This window comes from Ictidomys tridecemlineatus, chromosome 15 (genome assembly GCF_052094955.1).
Source record: "Ictidomys tridecemlineatus isolate mIctTri1 chromosome 15, mIctTri1.hap1, whole genome shotgun sequence".
In the NCBI taxonomy this organism is placed as follows: Eukaryota; Metazoa; Chordata; class Mammalia; order Rodentia; family Sciuridae; genus Ictidomys; species Ictidomys tridecemlineatus.
This window is the reverse complement of record NC_135491.1, coordinates 17,200,532-17,222,237: the sequence shown is the minus strand read 5'-3', so window position 1 is coordinate 17,222,237 and position 21,706 is coordinate 17,200,532. Positions and strand designations below refer to the sequence as shown.

Here is a 21,706-nt window from a genome sequence, read left to right as displayed (position 1 = left end):
ATTAAATTACCTAGCCTGGCCTCAGACTTGTAATCCTTCTGTCTTGGCTTCTCCAGTGGCTGGGATCACTGGTTTGCACAACTGTGCCCGGCTGTTTTAAAATATTTGTTCATTGTCTTTTCCCATCAGCTTTGAGTTTCAGTGTGGAGAGGGTATATTTTCCCGTTTTGATTGTTGATGTATTCACAAAATTGGTCGGAGTTTTTTATGGAATGAGTGAGTGAATAAACCAACGTATGCTCTCTTGAGGTGAAGGCTCTTCTGAGGGTATGACCAACGACAGCGTCCTCTTGGAAAGAGCATTGTTACAGAGTGTTTCCTGGTCATGGCTCAATCTGTTGTAGGAATAATTGAGAGTGGCTTTATGGGAGGCAAGATCATGTTCTAGCATTTCGGGTTAAACCTTTCTCCAGGACAAAGGAGTCGAGGATGCTTGTAATAAGCAGTAGAAGCAGTAGAAGGGGAGACGAGGAAAATGTCCAGTGGGTACGCCGAAGGCAAGTCGTAGAGGACTGAAGATTTTATCCCACGCAGGCAGGGTGTGCGAGGCAATAAAAAAAAAAAAAAAAAGTGGGCGGAGCGCCCTCCTGATTCCGTGGGTGGGGTCAGGGTCTGGACTGACAAGGTGGGAGTCGAGGACCGAGGCTTTGAAAAGCTGCTCGAGGACTGGACCCAAACCCTAAGGCCGTGGGAGAATCCAATTAAGAATGTCGGAGTAGTGATCACTGAGAGTCAAGAGGACGGTCTATTGCTTAATATTAGAAATGTCGGAAGCAAAGGATAAAGAACCTGGGGGTGTGTCTCAGGAGGAGGATGACAGCCAATAAAAAGCAGTCATGGGCGTGGCGCTGTCAAACTTCGGGGGTGGGATCGAGAGGAGAGACAGAGGCGGGGGTGGTACCCAAGACAAAGCCAATGAAAAAACTCCAGGTGGGCGTGGCGTCGCCAAAAGGCCAAGGGTGGGGCCAATGAGAAGCGGCGCCGCGTCCCCGTTATCCCCCCGCCCTCGTGGGGCGCGCGCTGAAACCACCGGCGGCCGTTAGGGGCGGGGTCTGCAGCCGCCCGCGCGCGGCTCGCGCCCTCCCCTTTGTGTCGCCATGGCGGCAGCGGCTGCGGCGACGAGGACCATGAACGAGAGGTCTAGCGCGGCCGGGGCCTGACGGAGGCTACGCGACTATGGTGGTGAGGGGCCCACGCGGCCGTCAGTCTGTCGGTCCGCGTGTCACTCTGTCCGTGCGCGGCCCCTCCCTGCGCGCCCCGCCCCTGGCCCCGCCCGGACCCTCGGCCTGCGCCGCCCCTCACCCTTCGTCGCGATCCCTCTAGTCCCCAGGCCAGGTCCTGGGTCCGAGCCCTTACCTCGACCCCGCCCCCTCCGCGCATCCCTCTCCGCGCCCTAAATGGGGCTGACAGTGGCCGAGGACCCAGGCTTTCGAGGAGGGACTGGTCCAGGGAAGGACCCGCGCCACGCGAGTGGCCCCCGCAGGGGTCTGCTGAGGCTCCCTGGAAACCAGTCTCCATTCCAGCGCCTTCCTCGGCATCCTCATCCACACCCTCACTCCCCCCTGGTCTAGCCCCCTCCTCCTCCCAACAGCCCCTTTCTCATTCCTGAGCCCCACCCCCACCGGCTTCATCCTCAGCCTGACCCTTTTCTTCTCCTTCTCCCTCATTTTCACCCCCATCCCAGCTCCTCTCAATCCCCCACCCCCCATCTGTCAGAACCCTTACCTTAGCCTTTCCAGCCGCTCCCCTCCTTACTCCACCCAACAAGCCAGTACTGTACCTCCCCTTGATCCTTGGGTCCTCTCCATCTTCTTGTGCTCATCTCCCCTCCTCCACTGGCTCCCTCTCCCACCATTCATCCATTCATCCATTCGTACCTCATTCCCTCACTCAACAGACATGCTCCAGGCACAGAGAGAGTCAGATCCCATCCTGCCTTGGGGAGCTTCATGGGCTGGCAGGGGACAGACCCTGAGGGTGAGACCCAGGGATGAACTCCGGGTTGCAGGGACATGGAGGAGGGAGAAGCTGGAGCCCAATGTGGGGAATCCCTGAATTCCCATCTGGTAGTTGGCTAATTTATTCATCAGGTTTTACCTAGCCCATGCTGTACAATGGGGCTGGCACTGGGCATTGCAGACCCTGAGTAGAATGCAGAATGATCTTCCCTATGAAGAGTAGCAACTGTGCCCACCTCTGTGCTGGGTGTGCTGGGGTGTCTCATCCTGGGGCCCTGTTTCTGGGGAGATAAAAAGTCCAGTGGGGGAGATGGGCTTGTCACCAGATAGTGGCATCTCAGGAGTGCTCATGGCTATGATGGGACAAAGTCAGGTAAAGTTGTGGAGCTTGGGATTGGAGGACCTCAGAGGATGGAGAGAGTCTAGAAGAGATGCCTAGTATAGCCTAAAAGATCAATAAAGTCTTTCTGGAGTAGTACACATGTGAGTTGAGGCCTGAGGGGTGAGGAGAGGACCTAATGACAGGGTAGGGACAAAGGTTCCAGGCTGAGGAAATAGCATGTGCAAAAGCATAGAAAGAAATGAGAAGAAGGTGGTGCTTTTGTTGGACTCTCAGAAGTTCAAGAGCTCTGAGAGTAGGGACAATGGGGAGAGACAGGACTGGAGAGGTAAACAGAAACCAATTTAGAGAAGTTTGAATATCAGACCAGAGGCTTCCAACTTCATCTTGAAGACAGCAGAGAGCCATTGAAGGTCCAGGATCTATGGATAGACAGGGCCAAATTTGGGTGATCCTAGCACTTGTGAAGAATCTGGAAGGAAGGGAGAGGTTGGAAGTATAGGACTGACAAGATGTGAACTGTGAATGTCCAGAGTGTGGCAGGAGATAACTGTACCCTGCAGAGGCTCCTGACGGGTCTTAAACAGGGAGAGCTGAGCCCATCATGCTCTCTCTCCTGTTGATGACTCATGCTTTGGCCCCTGTTCCTCTAGTCCTCCACTCTAGACTACACATGAAGAAGCCTATCCTCAGTCCAGTCCTTACCTCCTGGTGACCTACCATTTTGCCCCATGCTCAGGAAAACGTGGAGCAAGGAGCAACCTGGGCCTGTAGGTCCAGGCTGGCAGATAACAATGCTCCTTTTGTCTCTTTGCTCCCATCTCTGGGAGCCTCTGATTCTTCTCTCTGCTCTACAGGCCCGCAGCACTGACAGCTTGGATGGCTCAGGGGAAGGCACAGTGCAACCTGTACCCCCAACTGGGGGGCCCAATGTGAAGGGGAAGCCTGGGAAGAGGTGAGGGGTGATGGAGGAAAAGATTTAGCTTAGGAGGAAGGGAAGCTTAAAGAAGGGGGGAGCCTGAAGGAGGGAGTCATTGGTGATGTGTCACCTTCTCCCAGGCTCTCAGCTCCTCGAGGTCCCTTCCCCCGCCTGGCTGACTGTGCCCATTTCCACTATGAGAACGTTGACTTTGGCCACATTCAGGTATGGGGTCTTTGCATCCAGGTAGGAAGGTGAGATCCTACCCAAACATGAACCAATATCAACTGCTTTATCACTGAAGTCTGTTACTATACTAGCTGCTCCTCCTGTCTGAGCAGTCAGTAGCAGGAGTTGCAGGGGCTAGGGCAGATGGGGAGAGCTGCTCATTTGTTCATCCAATTGTTATTTGACTTATTCATTCACTGATTTTTTTTCTTAGTTATCTGTTCTGTACCAGAGCCCTATACTCTGACCAAAAGATCACTAAGTCCTATCCTTGGGAAGGTTCAGGAGGATGACACCCATCCCAAGATAGTGCCAATTTAGAGAGGTCAGGATTGAGACAAAAGTGAGGCCTTCATGTGGGCCTTTGTTTCCCTCTGCAGCTCCTCCTATCTCCAGAACGTGAAGGCCCCAGCCTCTCTGGAGAGAATGAGCTGGTGTTTGGGGTGCAGGTGACCTGTCAGGTAAAGCCACTCTTGCTTTTCATGTAGCCTAAGGAACTGGCTGCCATGGTCCTGCTCAATGTAATGGGACCACTGTTCTCTTCTGTCCCTCTTGCTCCAACAGGGCCGTTCTTGGCCAGTTCTCCGTAGTTATGATGACTTCCGTTCCCTGGATGCCCATCTCCATAGGTGCATATTTGACCGAAGGTTTTCCTGCCTCCCAGAGCTCCCCCCACCCCCAGAGGGTGCCAGGGCTGCTCAGGTAACATACTTGTTGTCTCAGCCCCTGCCTCAGCCATTGGTGTGTCTTCACTAGGCATGAGTGAAATCACCATGGTGGGGGGGATAGATAAATATTTAAAGATTGATATGGTCTGAGTCCCAACCAATCAGAGTGGAGAAGCCTTAGAAATATAAAAGGGTTCTGGAGGCTTCCTTTAGTTTTAGGATCGTGGGAAGGTCCAGAGATTCCACAGGAGGGTTAGCATAGCCGTATCAATTGCGCACTGGAGCTTAGCACAGCTTGTTTACCAATTGATGTGACAATATTTCAACACCCATGCATCCAGGTTGAATTTTGATCCTGCCCAGAGATGAGCCAGGGCAGTGTGGGAGGGCAGAGGCTCTCTCAGCATCTGTTCACAGGAGCCTGCCCTTTACAACCTGCCCACAGATGCTGGTACCACTGCTGCTACAGTACCTGGAGACTCTATCAGGACTGGTGGACAGTAACCTCAACTGTGGGCCTGTGCTCACCTGGATGGAGGTGGGCATGGGCAGAGGGTCTTGGAATTAGGAGAAAGCTAGGGTGTCTGAGGTGTGAGAACCAGCTGGGAGTGTGTGTGGGCACAGAAAAGAAAGGAGCCAGAGTGAGGGAAGCGTTGGTATTTTAGTGTCTATGTGGGCGCCTGTGAGAGAAGTATGTGTCTATGTGTGTCTGTGTTTTAGCAGGTGTTGGACTATGGGCACCTGAGTATTTAAAGGTATCCCAGTTAGAAATGGATTGGGCTGTAACTCAAAGAACACCTGGTTTCAACCAGAGGGGTTTTAGATAGTAAAAACACTCCAGGGGCTGGAGTATGTGGTGAGGTCTTGGGGTCAGAAGAGTCCTGGGACTTGTCAAGTGTGAGAAAAGGGAGAATTGTTTTAAAGGCAGGGGGCAGGAATTTAGGTGATTGACCAATAGCTCTGAGTGACAGAGGCTCTTAAGTCGGGGGACAAGCAGTGACATCACTGCTTTATTAACTTTATTAACTCTTTCTTCTGACCTCTCCTTCCTACATCTTACCTCCCTCTCAGCTGGACAATCATGGCCGGCGACTGCTCCTCAGCGAGGAGGCCTCACTCAATATCCCTGCAGTGGCTGCTGCCCATGTGGTCAAACGGTACACAGCTCAGGCACCAGATGAGTTATCCTTTGAGGTGAGGCTGTGGGCAAGCAGGCTCCAACTGGGCTCCCCACTTCCCCTGCCCCTTCTGACCCCCCTACTCCCACTTGCTCATTTCCAGGTAGGAGACATTGTCTCAGTGATTGACATGCCACCCACAGAGGATCGGAGCTGGTGGCGAGGCAAGCGAGGTTTCCAGGTGAGCCTGGCTTATTTTGGACATGTGGGTCTAGGGTGCCATGCCAAGTTAGGTGGCCCAGCCACTGACAGTGCCTCCTCCTCAGGTTGGCTTCTTCCCCAGTGAGTGTGTAGAACTCTTCACAGAGCGGCCGGGTCCAGGCCTAAAAGCAGGTAAGTGCCGTGGACAGAATGGGAGGCCCCCCGCATCCTCTGCCTACCATCCATCCTTTCCACCCATTGTCCACCCCGCAGATGCTGATGGTCCCCTGTGTGGCATCCCAGCTCCCCAGGGTCTCTCCTCTCTGACCTCAGGTAATGGAAACCAGGGGTCAGGTCTGTTCCCCCTGCCCCACCAGGCTTATGACTGAGCTGACCCTACGGAGCCTTCCTTTCCCCTACAGCTGTACCTCGACCTCGTGGGAAGCTAGCTGGTCTCCTCCGAACCTTCATGCGCTCCCGCCCTTCTCGGCAGCGGTTGAGGCAGCGGGGAATCTTGCGGCAGAGAGTGTTTGGCTGTGACCTTGGAGAACACCTCAGCAACTCAGGCCAGGATGGTGAGAATTGGGTCCACCACCCCACCCCACCCCTCTTATCTAGGATGCTACCTCCCAGCCCTGACTCTGTTGCTTCCCCCCAGTACCCCAAGTGCTACGCTGCTGCTCTGAGTTTATTGAGGCCCACGGAGTGGTGGATGGAATTTACAGGCTCTCAGGCGTGTCCTCCAACATCCAAAGACTGCGGTGAGGGCCCTCCACCAACCCCTTCCATAAGATTCACTGAGCTCCTCTCTAGTCCAGCTCTGTACTTTGTGCCAGGTTCATAGTTATGGGAATTTAGGAAGGCACAGAGAAGGGGTGAATAAAAGCTGGGGTCTGGGAGGGAGGGCTTCCTCGAGGAAGTGACACCCCAGCTAAGGCCTGAAAGGTGAGAGTAGAATTAGCATAAGCAGAGGGATTAACCTTCTCTGGGCACCTGCCACATACTGAGCACTAGTCCACACTGGTAATGGAGAACAAGACAGAAACCTCTGCCCTCACTGGGCTCACATACTAGAAGGAGAAAAGAGCAAAAAAAGAAAAAAAAATGATAAGAGTTTACTAGAAGGTGACAGATGCTTTGGAGAAGAATTGATTAGGGGTAAGGAGGATCAACCAGGAAGGAGGATTGCAGTTTTAGATAGTGTGGGCAGAGGCGCCTCATGGGGAAGAGCAGTGGAGGCGGTGAGGGAACAGGCCACGTGGATCTCCTGGGAAAAGCAGTCACAGTGGAGCAAGCAACCAGCACAGGGAGGATAGCAGCAGGTGATGGGGTGGAGATTGTTGGCAGTGTGTGCCCTGCTTTTTCGTGACTGTTAGGATTTAGGCTTTTATTCTGAGCCAGGGAGAACCACAGAAGGATTCTAAGCCAAGAAGAGTCAGCCTTCATAACAGTCTAGTAGTGGGAAGGAATGAGGATGGTGGCACACACCTGTAACTCAGGCTACTGGGGAGGCTGAGACAGGAGGATAGCAAGTTTAAGGCCAGCCTGGGCAACTTAGTGAGATTTTGTCTTAAAATAAAAAAACGTTAGGGGTTCAGTGGTAGAGTGCCCCTGGGTTCAATCCCCAGTATTGAAAAACAAAATACAGCAAGGGAGGCCAGAGGCCATGAAGTGAGAGCTCAAAGCCCGAAGGAGCAGTGAGACCAGCAGGAGATTGTTCTACACAGGAGCTTCACCTTCTAGCACTGGGACCCACCAGAGTTATGAGTAGGGGGTTGCTATCTGCATTTTCCAGTGACTGCTTAAAGTCAGATGAATGACACAACTTCATGGTAGGAACATGGTCGCTCTGGAGTCAGCCTTCAGTAGCTATAGGCAGAGGTATCACACACCAGAGCCTCAGTGTCCTCTTCTTTAAAATGGGGCGCCCTTGTCTTTGCCACACAAGGTTTTTTTGGGGGGATTGTAAGGTTCTCTCTCTGGGTAGCTCAGCATTGGGCCTAGGGAAGACAGTTATATTCGTCTGCGGGAACTTGGGGTAGGGCTAGGGGAATATAGCCAGGTGAGCCAGTTTGATCTGAACCTTCCTCCTCTGGATCTAATGACCTCAGGCATGAATTTGACAGTGAGAGGATCCCTGAACTGTCTGGCCCCGCCTTCCTTCAGGACATCCACAGCGTCTCCTCCCTCTGCAAGCTCTATTTCCGAGAGCTGCCAAATCCCTTGCTCACCTACCAACTCTATGGGAAGTTCAGTGTGAGTAAGGGAGCTGGCAAGGTTGGAGGGTGCGGGATGTGTCTGGCCCAGCCCCATCATGCCTGTCCACCATCTCAGGAGGCCATGTCAGTGCCTGGGGAGGAGGAACGCCTGGTTCGAGTCCATGATGTCATCCAGCAGCTGCCCCCACCACACTACAGGTAAACTGGGAGCAGCAGGGAAGGACTGTGGTAGGTTCCAAGGAGGCTAAGGCTCAGCTGTCCCCCTCTGCTCCCTTTCTCAGGACTCTGGAGTACCTGCTGAGGCACTTGGCTCGAATGGCACGACATAGTGCCAACACCAGCATGCATGCCCGCAACCTGGCCATTGTCTGGGCACCCAACCTCCTACGGTAAACCAGCAGCTTACCAGCATGACCCTCTTCATATTTTTCAAGTAACTCCCATGTACCAGGCCCTGATCTTAGCACTTGCAATATAGAAGTGAGCAAGATCCTATCCTCTTGGGGCCCACATTCCCAGGGAGGAAATGGACAATGAATCATCAAGAAGAAAAATACAATGTAATGTCTGATACCAAGAAGGAAGAGAGGAGTCAGGAAGGGAAGTGTACCAAGTCATGGCGGTTTGAAGTTTCTAGATAGAATGGCAGAGAAGGCTTATGTCTTTTCCTTTTTTTTTTTTTTTTTTATGGTCAGCAGCAAGGTAAGCCCTGGCAGATCTGCTGCTAACCAAGACAGGTAAAATCTGTATCCTGAATCCTGGAGGAGTTCCATGTTCTGGGAAACATGCAAATAAGTAAAACAGGTGGTGCATCAAAAAAGGGCACAAAAAATATGGGAGAAATTAAACAGAAAAGAAAGACCAAGGGTTCAGAGAAGGAGGTCTACAATTTTACATAAGGTGGGTGGGGAAGACTGCACTGAAAAGGTAAGATTTGAGTCAAGACCTATGTAGGGTGTGTGCACTCTGGGAAGGAACAAGCCAAACAGAGGAGCAGTGAGTGCAAACAGAAGTTGGGATGGACCCTGATGTGTGGGAAGAACAGCAGGGAGGCCGATGTGGCTGGAGCTGAATTGAGGAATTGAGGGGAGGTAAAGATGAGGTCAGAGAAGTAATCAGACCAGATAGAGGCGTGACTCACAGATCATAGTGAGGATTTTGCTTTTAGCTGGAGTGTGGTGCAGCTGGGATGGGGCTCTGAACAGGGAAGGCCCTGATCTGACTCAGTTTTGTTCACAGGTTCCCTCTTGCTACAGGTAGGAATAGACTCTGGGGACAGGAATAGGAACAGGAGGCCTGGGACGAGGTGCTCTGATGTTCATGTGGAAGGGAACAGACTCTGGGCTAGTGTGTCAGTCAGCTTTCCATCACTGTAATGAAATACTGAGATGATTAACTTATAAAGAGAAAAGATTTATTTTGGCTCACAGTTTTGGAGGTTTCAGTTCACAATCAATTGGCCCTGTTGCTTTGGCCAGTGGCGAAGCAACACATTATAGCACCTAATGGCCAGGACACAAAAAAAAGTGAGGAGGGGACTAAGATCCCCAAATCCCCCTTAAAAGTCATGCCTTCAATGACCTAAAGACCTCCCACTAGCTCCGCATCTTAAAGGTTTCACCACCACCCAATAAACACCACCTTGGGGACCTTATGGGGGACATTTGTGATCCAAACCATAGCAGCCAGGGTATAGTAGAGAGGAGAAGAGTTAGATTCTGGGTAGATTTTATAGGTGAAACCAACAGGTTTTGCTGACAGATTGGATGTGGGTATGAAGGAAAGAGAGGGGCCAAGTAGGGAAGCTTGGGGAAAGGCTGGGCACTCAGTTTCACATGTGATTAGTTCAGGAAAGTCTGAGGTGTTGAACAGACAGTCATTACTTCATTGGTTCCCCACACTGCCCACCCAGAACCTGCCAGCCCAGGCTTTAGGTGCCTGCCCCCTTCTCTTCTCCCAGGTCCATGGAGCTGGAGTCAGTGGGGCTGGGTGGAGCAGCAGCCTTCCGGGAGGTTCGGGTACAGTCTGTGGTGGTGGAATTCCTGCTCACCCATGTGGAGGTCCTGTTCAGTGACACCTTCACCTCTGCTGGCCTTGACCCTGCAGGTATGCCCATCCTACCCTCTGATGTCTTGGCTACTGCCCACCCAACGTCAGGGCAGCAGTGGGAGGGCAGGTGGGCTCCAGCCCTATCCCTACCCCACTGAAGCCGGACCTCCCTCCCAACTCCTTGAGGACCCCGCCCGGCCCATCCCTCTCCCTGCCCCCCCCCGCCCCCTCCTTCTCATTTCAGCTCCTACGCTCAGGATCCCCACTTCTTGGCCAGGACGCCGTTCTTCTTTCACCCCTTATAGCTCCTGGGGGCACTTGGGGCCATGGGTCTACCTGGGAGGAAGTGGGAGGTCCCCAGATTTGACCCTGCCTGGGCCCTGCCCAGACTCCCTGCCCTGCCCGGGACCCCAGCCCAGTCAGGATTCAGCTCGTCGGAGGGCCCTCTGGCCCGAGGTAACTGACCAGAGCCGCTGCCCTTGCTGGCTGCTGGGAGCTGCCTTCTCATCAGCTCATTCTGCCTCACCTCTCCTCCTCGCCTGCCTGCTGCCCCATCCCCATTCCCGCCTGATCCACCCTGGCCCCCTGCCTTGCCAGCCCGGGTGGGCATGCTGCGGGCTGGGGCTTGGGCTGTGGCGCTTGGCTTTGCCTATAGCCTTAAGTGACCCCAAAGCTGATAGTTTCCCCCTTTCTGACCTCCCCAGGCCGCTGCCTCCTCCCCAGGCCCAAGTCTCTTGCGGGCAGTGGCCCTTCCACTCGCCTGCTGACACTGGAGGAAGCTCAGGCTCGCACCCAGGGTCGGCTGGGAACACCCACTGAGCCCACAGCTCCCAAGGCCCCCGCCTCACCTGTGGAAAGGTGAATGGGATTTTGGGTAAACGGGGAGGAGGACTGGAGGTGCACCGTGACTCAGATTGCCTTTTGTTTCTCACCCAAACCCCAGGAGGAAAAGGGACAGAGGTGAGAAACAGCGGAAGCCAGGGGGTAGCAGCTGGAAGACATTCTTTGCTCTAGGCCGGGGCCCCAGTGTCCCCCGAAAGAAGCCCCTGCCTTGGCTAGGGGGTACCAGAGCTCCACCGCAGCCTTCAGGTCAGTGGCTGTGGCTGTGCAGTTGGCACAGGGGGTGGGGGGATGGTGTGTGGAGGCCCTCCTACCTCTCCTACCTCTCCTCACAGGCAGTAGACCCGACACAGTCACACTGAGATCTGCCAAGAGTGAAGAGTCTCTGTCATCCCAGGCCAGCGGTGCTGGTGAGCAGTAGGCCCTACATGTGCCCAAGCATCATAGGGGAACTGAAGCCCCGGTTTTGTCCCCAAAAGTTATATTTCAGATTTGGGAGGATTCTTGAATGTTTAAATTTTTAAAATCTGAACTTTAGGTACAATGAGTTGGCTAAAATCCACTATACACTCTGCCTCCTGGCTCATCCAGGTTCCTTTAAAACAGTCTTTTGTTTATGCATTCCTTTTCAAAAAATTTAAATATTATGAATACCCACCAACTCCCTAAGCACAGCTAGAAGAGCCCTAGTATCTTGCCCAGGAGCCCCTTCCCTCTCCCCCATCCTCTAAATTTGATGCTGATCATGAACTTGCTTAAAGGTTTTATCACATACAAGTATATGTGTAAAGAACATATTGCTCAGTTCTGATGCTATTTACAGGAAATGTTAAGAAAGGAGCGAGGAGGTATCATGCTGTCTACAGAATGAATTTTTCATTCACAGCTCCATTACGAACTGCCATCCATGTTGCTGAGCATAGCCCAGATTCAGCCCATTGCTTTCTATTCTGGGGTGGTGTCCCATCCTAAATCCCCAGGGTGAGGAATCCCTGTCATAGTTTGCTGTGCCACATTCCCAGGAGTAGAGGTGCTCTACTGTAGGGTCTGCACACATTTAAATTACAGAACAAGGGTGACTTGCTTTCCCCAAACAGTCCCATCTGGACACCCAGCAGCTCACAGACCCTGGGGCAGCAAGACTCCATTCTTGTTTGGGATCTGGAATGGTCTCTTCGTGGTCTTGCCTGAACAATTCTTCCTAAATCCATGGCCTAGTTGGCCCTCTCTAGGGAAGTGCCTCTTGTGTTGCTTCCTGCCTTTCTGTGGACCTGTGTCCTGTTTGCTCTGACGTCTGGTCTCTAACTGTGCCCCTTCCAGGCCTCCAGAGGCTGCACAGGCTACGGCGACCCCACTCCAGCAGTGACGCCTTCCCTGTGGGCCCAGCACCTGCTGGTTCCTGCGAGAGCCTGTCCTCCTCGTCTTCTTCCTCTTCCTCCTCTTCCTCTTCTTCCTCCTCTTCCTCCTCCAAGTCCTCAGCAGCTGGCCTGGGGCCACACTCTGGGTCCCCTTCACACCGCACCTCAGCCTGGCTAGATGATGGTGATGAACTGGACTTCAGCCCACCACGCTGCCTGGAGGGACTGCGGGGGCTTGACTTTGATCCCCTTACATTTCGCTGCAGCAGCCCCACCCCAGGGGACCCTGCACCTCCTGCCAGCCCAGCACCCCCGGCCTCTGCCTCTGCCTTCCCACCTAGGGTGACGCCCCAGGCTCTCTCACCTCGGGGGCCCACCAGTCCTGCTTCACCCACTGCCCTGGACATCTCAGAGCCCCTGGCTGTATCAGTGCCACCTGCTGTCCTAGAACTGCTGGGGGCTGGGGGAACACCTGCCTCAGCCACCCCAACACCAGCACTCAGCCCTGGCCCGGGCCTGCGCCCCCATCTTATCCCCCTGCTGCTGCGTGGAGCCGAGACCCAACTGAGTGACACCTGTCAACAGGAGATCAGCAGCAAGCTGGCACTGCCTAGTCCCCGGGGAACCCAGGGCCAGCATGGTGAGTCCTGCTTGGTCCATCTCATAACTCTCATAGACCCTGAGGTTGTCCCAGAACACAGCTGACTTCCTTCCCATTCCTTTCTCTGTAGGTCCTGGTATGGATTCACCATTGCTACCCCCACCCCTGACCCTCCTGCGCCCTGGGGGGGCCCCACCTCCACCCCCCAAGAACCCAGCACGCCTCATGGCTCTGGCCCTGGCTGAGCGGGCTCAGCAGGTGGCCGAGCGACAGAGCCAACAGGAGCATGGGGGCACACCATCTGTTCCCCGTTCCCCTTTCCGCCGCTCACTGTCCCTGGAAGTAGGCGGGGAGCCCGTGGGGATCTCAGGGAGTGGGCCCCCCCCTCACTCCCTGGCGCACTCGGGTGCCTGGGCCCCAGGACCCCCATCCTACCTACCAAGACAACAAAGTGATGGGAGCCTGGTGAGGAGCCAGCGGCCCATGGGGACCTCAAGGAGGGGACTCAGAGGCCCAGCACAGGTCAGTGCCCAGCTCAGGGCAGGTGGGGGGTGCAGAGATGCCCCAGAGATGGCAGCTCAGTCCCCATGTTCTGTCCCCTCACAGATTCCTACTCCTGGCTTCTTTTCCCCAGCCCCCCGGGAGTGCTTGCCACCATTCCTTGGGGCCCCCAAACCAGGCCTGTATCCCCTGGGCCCCTCATCCTTCCAGCCCAGTTCCCCAGCCCCAGTCTGGAGGAATTCCTTGGGCCCTCCAGACAGGGGAGAGAACCTGTACTATGAGATTGGGGCAAGCGAGGGGTCCTCCTACGCGGGCCCTACCCAGTCCTGGAGTCCCTTTCGCTCCATGCCCCCTGATAGGCTCAATGCCTCATATGGCATGCTTGGCCAGTCACCACCACTCCACAGGTCCCCTGACTTCCTGGTCAGCTACCCCCCACCCCCCTCCTGCTTTCCCCCTGACCATCTTGGCTACTCAGCCCCACAGCACTCTGCCCGACGTCCCACCCGGCCTGAGCCCCTCTATGTCAACCTAGCCCTAGGGCCCAGGGGTCCTTCACCTGCCTCTTCCTGTTCCTCCTCTTCCCCTCCGGCCCACCCCCGAAGTCGTTCAGATCCCGGACCCCCAGCCCCCCGCCTTCCCCAGAAGCAGCGGGCACCTTGGGGTCCCCGTACCCCTCACAGGGTACCTGGCCCCTGGGGCCCTCCAGAGCCTCTCCTGCTCTACAGGGCAGCCCCGCCAGCCTATGGGAGAGGGGGTGAGCACCACCGAGGGTCTCTGTATAGAAATGGGGGTCAGAGAGGGGAGGGGGCTGGTCCCCCACCCCCTTACCCCACGCCTAGCTGGTCTCTCCATTCTGAGGGCCAGACCCGAAGCTACTGCTGAGCCAGAGCTGACAAGGACCTTATTCCCCTCCTTCGCCCTCAGTGACTCAGCCCAGCCCAATCCCTCATTTTGTATTTACTTGAGTTCCTGAGCCCTACCCCCGGTTTCTAACTTTGTAACTTGCTTCTGATGGTCCCTCAAATCAGTGTCCACCCTGGCTGAAGGGTGCCTATCTCCCCACCATCCCCCTTCTGGGGCTCTCGCACAAATCCAAGGGAGGGCTAGGCCGACACCCTGTTCTCTCTCCTCCTCTGGGAGCCTCCTGCCTGTCCTGATTGTGCACAGGGGGTAGGGGGACAACTCCTGCCTCCTTTCCTCGTGTGCCCCACTAAACCATCTGACAAAATTAATGAATAAAAATGGTGAAAATGTGGCTGTTGTGTCATGCTGGGGCCAGACTTGGCAAATGAAAAAGACATAGGGTTGGGGGTTGCTTTATCTTCATTTTCTTTCCTCTAGGCACTTGAGGGGGTGTCATTCTCTACTGGAAGGCTGCAGGGGGGTGATATCCTCAGGGAGAGGACATTGGCGCCTTAGCAATCTGTGCCAGGGGTGAGGCTGAGGCTGGGCTCTTCTTCCAGTTGGCATCCACTCTGCAGCTCTGCCATGATCTCCTCCAGAAGGTCCATCCTGGGGAGCAGTGGGGCAGGGAGAGACCCATAGTCACCTCAGGGATGAGGGAGGAGCCCAGGGTCCCCCCACGGGGGCTCCATTTCTCACTGCTGCAGGCTGGAGAAGAGCCCTTCTGCGATCAGTTCAGTGCCAGGTGCCTGCAGGGAAAAAGGCTTGAGCTGCCCCTGGGGGTCTCGCAGCTCCAGCGGGCCTGGAAGAACGGAAGGCGCACAGTGGGTGGGCTCAGGGTCCTCCACTTTGCTTGCCCTCATGGCCTTCCCTGCCAGCAGCCTCCCAAGGTGTGGAAGCCTCCCTGTGGGTCACCAGGCAGGGGTGGGCTCACAGGGCCGGGGGTCCAGCGGGGCAACCCTGTATGGGTGCTGCAGCAGCCCCTGCAGGGCTTGAATCTTGACTGAGAACTTCCTCTCAAACTGCTCCTCAGAGCTCTGGGTCCCCAGCAGGGAGGCCGATTCCTGGAAGCTGGAGGGCAGGGCAGGGCCCTGAGGGAAGCAGGTTGGTCAGGGGTAACAGGTTCAGGGTCCCTGGTGGGGAGGTTCACTGGTCAGAGGAGAGGGGGGCCAGGGGGCTACTGGGCAGGAGGGATTGGGCTAGCAAGGGCTCTGGGGTGACCATACTATGGAGCTAGGTTCCAGACAGCAGTGCAGGTGGCCCCTGGCTCTGGGGCTAGGGCTGCAGCTGGGGCTGCTGCTGAGAGTCAAGCTGCTGCCAGAGTCCAAGGTTGTACTCCTCTGCACTCTACTGTGGCCTGTGGCCTCAGGAGTCTCCAGGGCCTGCAGAGAACAATTGCACAGTGGGCATGGGTCACCCAGGTGTCCCACACCTGCCTTGGTCCCCCACCTCCATTCCCCGGCCCCTACCTGGGATGGGACGGGGCCTGTTGGCACAGGCCTGGGTCTGGTCTTGACTCTGGAAGCTACCTCATAGAACAGTTTCTCTGGGGAGACAGAGCAACTGTTGTAACTGGGAGGCACAGATCCCTATGCCCAGCACCACCACCACCCTTCCTTCCCTCTAACCTGGTGGGGAACCCTGCAGTAGAGGGGACAGTGTGGTCCACTCCAATGTGGAACCAACCTCAGGGGATGAGTCCTGTGGAAAGGAGGCGTGTTGTGGGGGACAAAAACCTGCCTGGGATTCCATGACTACCCCCAACCCCTGCTGACCTTCCTGTACCTGGGCCATGGCCTCCCGCAGCAGGTATCGAGTACTCTGCAAGCTTCCCCAGCGGTCAGCAGGCCCTAGACCCAGCCCAGCCTGAACCAGGGCCTGGTAGGGGGCTGGTACCATGGGGTCCAGAGTTGGGCTCTCACCTGCCTCCAGCTTAGCCTTCACCTCAGGCCCCTCTCTCCCAGCCCAGGGCAGCTCTCCTATGAGGAAGTACAATCAGGGAACCCAACCAGGTGGGATGCCTCAATGGGCCAGGGTATAGGGTGGTCACTCACTGACCAGTGAAAACCTCCTGAGCCAGGATGCAGAAACTGTAGAGATCTGAGGTGGTGGCAGGCATGTCACCGTGGATCAGCTCAAGTGGCAGCCATGGGTACAGTTCAGGGGGTGGTGGCAGCCCTTGGTTCCCCCAAGGGTAGCCCTGCTGTAGCCTGTGGAGCCCAAGGGGCCTGATGAGGCCGTGGCCACTGGGAGGCTCACAGGGCAGGCGGGTGGCGAAAGCACTCACCTGGGTCGCAGCCGGCATTGATGCAGTGGGCGCCCATGCTCCAGGTTGCCCACCTTAGCCAGGCCTGGCCGCACCAGCTGCACGGCATGGGAGGTGAGTCCACCGTGGGCCCGCCAGCGGGCCTGCAGGAAGAGCAGGGCCTCCAACACCTGCAGCAGCAGGTGGCCGGGCAGCAAGCCTGGCACGGTTTGGGGACCCTCCTCACTTGGTCTCTGTGAGTGCAGCACCACGTGCAGGGAGCCCAGCCACACAGGCTCAAAGAGGAGGCACAGCCCCGACAGGTCCACCGAGGGGCTCAGTGCCATCAGCAGCAGCAGGTTGGGGTGGTGCAGGGTGCTGGGCGGGGAGGAGAGCGGGCCACTCACAAGCAGGCCCAACCTGCACAGGGTGGATTCTGTTCCTGAGCACACACCACCCACCCTGTGCCAGGGGCAGGCCACTTGCACCAGCCACCAGCTAGAGGGAAACCTGAGACCCTGGTCGCACAGCCCTGTGGTGTCAGAACCAGCACTGAGCCCATACTCCTCATCCATTTACCCCTCCCTATGCCCACCTCCTCTCCGAGGCCCACGGGACACAGCACAAAGAACTGGGCATCCACTTTCCAGTGGAAGGGGAATCACTCCAGCTCGAAGGCTCCATGCTGCGTTCCACCCAGAGGTGAAGACTAACCATGGCTATCGCCACACTGCCCTGTCGTGGGGTAATGGAGTGCTGAAGTTGGGAGGGCAGGTGGACACTGGCGCAGGGAGCAGGCTGGGCAGCGGGGAGGCTGGGACAGGATACCTGCAGTGCTGAAGGTCAGCCAGCAGCACATCAGGGTGGGCTCCTGGGACCTTCAGCCGCCGCACAGCCACAGGGTGGCTCCTCCACAGGAGGCTAGAGAATGGCGAGCAGCAGAGGGCAGGTCTGAGACATGGGAGCAGGATTTCCTTGTGAGGGGGACAGGGAGCAGGGGGCGCTGCAAGAACACAAGAGGGAGCTCTCACTTGACCATGAGGGTATGGGAAGTGCTCTCGTAGGTGCGGTCAGGTTCGCCCTGGGCTGGTAGCAGCTCCTTGGGGTCCACCAGGGGTATGCCTGTGACCAGCCCCAGCGGCTGCAGGCTGCTCAGCTGGGGACGGAGAGCAGGACCATGAGACACAAAGAAGACAAGGGTGGTCCACGCTCCCCCAATACCTCCCACTTACCTGGCCAAACCCCAAAGCTGGGATTTGAGGGGATCTCCTAATCTGCTCTGGCTTCAGTGTTCTGGAGTAAAGGGTGGGCTTCGGGTGAATCTGGAGTAACTGAGCATGGTGGGTGGGTGAGCTCTCCAGGGTGCAGAACATTACCTGTCTGTCTGTACCAGCCACAGAGAGGACAGGGAGCCACACATGCTATTCCCGGAGCTGGCCTGCAGTTGGCCCAGGGAAGTAGTAGGTGCCAGGTCAGCACCATGCAGTAGTGCTGACATATGGGCACGACACAGTTGCAACAGCTCCAGCATCTGGTTGGGGACACGTGGGTGAGGCTGGGTACAGTGCTGGCCCTGACGTCCCCACCTGCACCAACGCCACTGCTTACCTCCCAGCTTGGTTTGGTACCCCCCTGCTCAGCCCAGTCTCGTGGTGTGCGACCCTGCTGGTCATGCAGGCGCAGGTCACCCCCTGCCTGCAGCAGGTGCAGCATCACCAGGCCACAGCCTGAGAAGGCGCCCGCATGCACTGGTGTGCTGCCATCACGGCAGCGGCTAGGGCAGAACAAGGGTGGGAATAGATTAGGAAAGGGATGGAACAGGGGCAAAAAGTGGCAGGAAGATGGACTTGGGGGATGGAGGCGTCACTGTGAACAAGGGAAGTGGGTACCAGAATGGGAAGGGTTACTTGAGGATGCCATTGGGTCTTTGGGGGGCTGAGAGGAGGACCACTGTGAGCATGGGAAGCAGCAGGGATGAGAAAGGGCTACCCCAGAGGACCAGGGGATCACCAAGGGATAGAAGAGGAGTCCTGGCTTTCAGGCTCAGGACCCTGGGTGTGTGGGGGCATCTTGGCCTGTCCACTCACTGGTTGGGGTTGGCGCCAAAGGCCAAGAGAAGCCGCACGGCAGAGCTGTGGCCCAACAGTGCTGAGAGGAAAAGCCCCGTCTGCCCAGCAGAGTTCTCACCATCCACCTGGACAACTGAGAGGCAGCAAGACTTAGGACTGCCCCTGCCCCGCATTCCTGGGGCAGAGGTCCTAGAGCCATCAGGCAAACATTCTTGCCAATTCCCAGCCTCCACGGTCCCTCCTAGACTGGGTGACCCCTGACCCCGGGTTCCATCAGTGTTCCAGAACCCCCTCCACATATATGCACCAGCTGCTGAGGACTCAATCCTCAACAAGGTGCACCGAAAATCACCATTAGGTCCACAGAACAAGGGGCGACATCTGCCTGTCATGCAGCATCCATACCTCATCCTAGAGGTGTCAAGATCACAATGGGGCTGGGAGGAAGGAACCGTCACGAAACCTTGTGCATTGTCCCACTGTCTTCGACAGGCAACCTTCACCCAACCCTAACTCAGTATTATATATACAGGTCCCATGTATCCAGCCTTCAATCTTCAAGAAAAGCAAACTTTCTGGATTCTACAAGGAAATCTCTCATTATTGAACACTGTACCTAAAGGCTAACTCCAGATGGCAACCTCTTATTCACTGCCACCTCAATGCCTGTGCCTTCCCCCATGTGTCCTTCCCCATCATCACTTTGCCCAGATGCCACCTCCCATTCACTCACCCTCTGCTCCATGCTTTGTATCTATGCCCCTCCCCATGATTCCCGAGCTCCTCTTTCTCCAGGTCCTGCACCAAGGAGGGCCAATGCATGGTGTCCTTGTCTTTGTATCCCTGTGTCCTCGGCAGAAACAGTCAATCAATCATGCACTTGGTCCACCCCGGCTGGCTCTCTACCTCAAAACCCATCAAATGTAGACCTTCCAGAATCTCTGAATACCACATTCACTGCACCATGTTTTACTCAAGCCCATCTTTTGCAATGGTCTTCTAATTGGTTTTTGCACTCATCATGCAACACAAAGGCATCTTCTTTAAATACAAATCATTTAAGAACTAGATAATCTTACACAAGTTGTTCCAAAACAATAAAAATTAAAAGGATGGTAAGGCTCACTTTCTGAGGCCAATCTGACCTGAATTCCAAACCAGATGAGAGTTTCCAGAACCAGAAAATACAATTATATTATCAATTCTGCTTGTGATCATGTATACAAAAACACTAAATAAAATAAAATTGCTTTATCTCTAGAAAGCAAGGATTATTCAACCCAAGAATAGCTATCCATGTAATAAAATGCATTCATGGATTAAAGGACAAACATCACATACTTAAGTAGATAAAAAAGTACTTGATATAAGTTAATATCAACTTATAATTGAAGGAAGAGAACCTCAGAAAATAGACGGGAACTCCCTTACTCGATAAGAATTGTAAGCCAATAGCAAGCATGATAAAACAGAAACAGAGACTCAATCCCTTTAATATCAAGAACAAGGATAAAGAAGGGAAGGAAAAGGTGGGGGACCAGAAACTGAAATGGAGTAAATCAAATTCCATGCATGTACGATTCTGACAAAATGAACCCTCCTATTATGTATAACTATAATGCACTAATTAAAAGGAGGAAAAAAGAAGAAGGAAAACTATGTCTGCCAACAACATGGTTTGGGAGTTCTGGTTAATACTCAAGAGAAGAAAAAGAAACTTAAGAGTTCAAATATTGAAGGGCAAAGACCAAACCTTAACCATTTTCAGCCAACAAATCATAAACATTTAAAAATAAAAATTAAGAAAAATAAAAGAATCAACAATTACAACAACTAAGCAAGTTCAGAAATAGGCCAGAACTTAACAAAAATCAATGAAAACAGAAATTGTAAATTTTTAATGCTCATTGTGATGTTAATTTCCTGCTTACAATTCCAATGGTTTTCCATCCCACTGAGAACAAAATCCAACAAAATTCACACACATTCTGAAGCCCTTTACTATCTGGACCTGAGTCCATGATACACACATGCCCAGTTTGCTTTGATTTCAGTGCCTTTGCATAGGCCATTCAGCTTCCAAGGGGGTCGGGGTCTGTCTGTCTGTCTCTCTCTTGCATGATTGGCTCCTATACCGCAGGATTAAAGTTTCACTCCATCTGAAAAGCCACTTGTCCGATGTGTCTCATCCTCATTCCTCTTATAAGGCCACTATCAGATTTCATTCTCAATGATTCAGAAGTTAGATTCGCCCTAAAATCCCCTTCTCAGACTTCTGAGTCTGGCGCACAGTAGATGCCGGTGTATACAGCTGCTCACTGGCCAACTGAAGCTGTACCTTCCACACCCACCCACCCCACCCCACGCCCCTTGGTCCTGTCCCGCAGGCCTCCCAGCAGCCAGGTCCTCACCTCTCCGCAGGAGCCTGGCCAGACCCCAGCTTGGGCCCCCGGCCACGGCCAGACGATGCAGACGGCCCACCTGGGCATCTGGATCCCGCACGGAGCCCAGTTCCACTGGGAAGCGTGAGGGCAGCGAGGGCATCTGTGGGCTGTGGACTCAGTTCCCAGGCGGGGGTCAGCTAGGGGGTCTCATGAGGGCAGAAGGAGGTGAAGGACCGCACCTCTGGGGGCAATAAAGCAATAAAGTCAGAACTGGCCGGGTGGGAAGGGGACTTGGGAGGGTTTGATAGGGGTGGAAGCGTGGTCCACAACAGAAGGTCAGCTGTAAGGGGGCCTGAGGATCAAAGCCCGAGGGCAGCATAAAGGCTGGGAGAGGAGCTGGGGGCTGGGGAAGGGCGTGGCAAAGGTGACAGAGTCTGGAAGAGCGTCTGAGGGCTTAGGAGGCGGCTCTGAACTTGCAGGTTGGAGGAAGAGGCCAGCGGTGGAGGAAGATGCGGAGTGGTCTACCCGCCCGGGCGAGGGCCAGATGGGGCCTGAGGAGGGCCAGGTGGCGCCTGAGGAGGGCCAGGTGGCGCCTGAGTGCGGCGGGAGGAGGAATCGTAAGAGTGGCCAAGCTGCGGGACTAGTGAAGGGACTAGTGAAGGGAGGGGGCCGGGGGCGGAGTCTGAGGCCTGGGGGAGGAGCCTGGGGCGGGGTCTGAGGCCTGGGGGAGGGGCTGGGGGAGAACTGAGGGGCCTGAAGCTTGAAAAAGTTCTAGGCCTGGACCCCAATCCAGGTGGCTTTGCACCTACCGTTGGGCCCTATAGTGGACATCACGTGACCACCACGTGACCGTGACCGCAGCGCACTATGGCTGTCTGGTTGGGAATCTAGGCGCACGTGCACCAGCGGCTCCTGTTACTCTTGCGCAGAAGCTTCCCTCCCGCAAAAGGGCGCACGCAGCCCTTTCATCTGAGCTCTGATGTTCCCCCCTTTAAGAACTTTTGCGGGGCAGCAGGCCCTTCCTGACCCTGTGTAGATTCCTTGGCCGTCTTGCCGTGCTCCTCACACACCTCCGTGGATTCTTTAGCCTTTTCCCTGCACC

The 21,706-nt window shown here is 55.1% G+C and overlaps 2 protein-coding genes across 5 annotated transcripts; one reads left to right on the top strand and one right to left on the bottom strand.

Moving 5' to 3' along the window:
- The first annotated feature begins 986 nt into the window (after nucleotides 1-986).
- Nucleotides 987-14,258, top strand: Arhgap33 (Rho GTPase activating protein 33). 4 transcript variants are annotated; one of them, XM_040279416.2, is made up of 23 exons: nucleotides 987-1,182; nucleotides 1,898-1,977; nucleotides 3,156-3,253; nucleotides 3,358-3,442; nucleotides 3,826-3,906; nucleotides 4,010-4,147; nucleotides 4,559-4,651; nucleotides 5,185-5,307; nucleotides 5,395-5,472; nucleotides 5,558-5,624; nucleotides 5,706-5,765; nucleotides 5,855-6,007; nucleotides 6,091-6,193; nucleotides 7,544-7,688; nucleotides 7,767-7,849; nucleotides 7,933-8,040; nucleotides 9,612-9,757; nucleotides 10,405-10,558; nucleotides 10,644-10,789; nucleotides 10,876-10,950; nucleotides 11,861-12,538; nucleotides 12,630-13,021; nucleotides 13,106-14,258. In XM_040279416.2, exons 2-23 carry the CDS (start codon nucleotides 1,900-1,902, stop codon nucleotides 13,883-13,885), a joined length of 3,864 nt encoding a protein of 1,287 aa, XP_040135350.1. In that variant the 5' UTR covers nucleotides 987-1,182; nucleotides 1,898-1,899; the 3' UTR covers nucleotides 13,886-14,258. The 4 variants fall into 4 exon arrangements, with proteins under 4 accessions (XP_040135350.1, XP_040135349.1, XP_077889213.1 ...); XM_040279415.2 differs by having other exon boundaries at nucleotides 12,630-14,258; XM_078033087.1 differs by lacking the exon at nucleotides 5,706-5,765 and having other exon boundaries at nucleotides 12,630-14,258.
- Nucleotides 14,259-14,308: 50 nt separating this feature from the next.
- LOC120887934 (inactive serine/threonine-protein kinase TEX14) lies at nucleotides 14,309-21,469 on the bottom strand. Its single transcript, XM_078032900.1, has 15 exons — nucleotides 20,632-21,469; nucleotides 18,239-18,353; nucleotides 17,760-17,925; nucleotides 17,528-17,682; nucleotides 17,384-17,444; nucleotides 17,183-17,307; nucleotides 16,980-17,072; nucleotides 16,194-16,529; nucleotides 15,965-16,116; nucleotides 15,535-15,885; nucleotides 15,376-15,452; nucleotides 15,109-15,288; nucleotides 14,841-15,059; nucleotides 14,606-14,655; nucleotides 14,309-14,515 (listed from the first exon to the last, which is right to left on the bottom strand). The coding sequence occupies exons 1-15, from the start codon at nucleotides 20,762-20,764 to the stop codon at nucleotides 14,419-14,421; spliced, it is 2,310 nt and encodes a 769-aa protein (XP_077889026.1). The 5' UTR covers nucleotides 20,765-21,469; the 3' UTR covers nucleotides 14,309-14,418.
- Between the last annotated feature and the right edge of the window lie 237 nt (nucleotides 21,470-21,706).

What these genes read in the sequence shown, in the direction of transcription:
- Arhgap33 (XM_040279415.2), top strand. Translation starts at nt 1,900, where the DNA reads ATGCTCCAGGCACAGAGAGAGTCAGATCCCATCCTGCCTTGGGGAGCT. An exon ending in CAGATGAGTTATCCTTTGAG is followed by an intron (nt 5,308 to 5,394) that starts GTGAGGCTGTGG and finishes GCTCATTTCCAG; the next exon opens with GTAGGAGACATTGTCTCAGT. An exon ending in TGCTGGCCTTGACCCTGCAG is followed by an intron (nt 9,758 to 10,404) that starts GTATGCCCATCC and finishes TGACCTCCCCAG; the next exon opens with GCCGCTGCCTCCTCCCCAGG.
- LOC120887934 (XM_078032900.1), bottom strand. Translation starts at nt 20,764, where the DNA reads ATGCCCTCGCTGCCCTCACGCTTCCCAGTGGAACTGGGCTCCGTGCGG. An exon ending in CAATGCCGGCTGCGACCCAG is followed by an intron (nt 16,117 to 16,193) that starts GTGAGTGCTTTC and finishes TGGGCTCCACAG; the next exon opens with GCTACAGCAGGGCTACCCTT. An exon ending in CCCGCTGGACCCCCGGCCCT is followed by an intron (nt 14,656 to 14,840) that starts GTGAGCCCACCC and finishes TTTTCCCTGCAG; the next exon opens with GCACCTGGCACTGAACTGAT.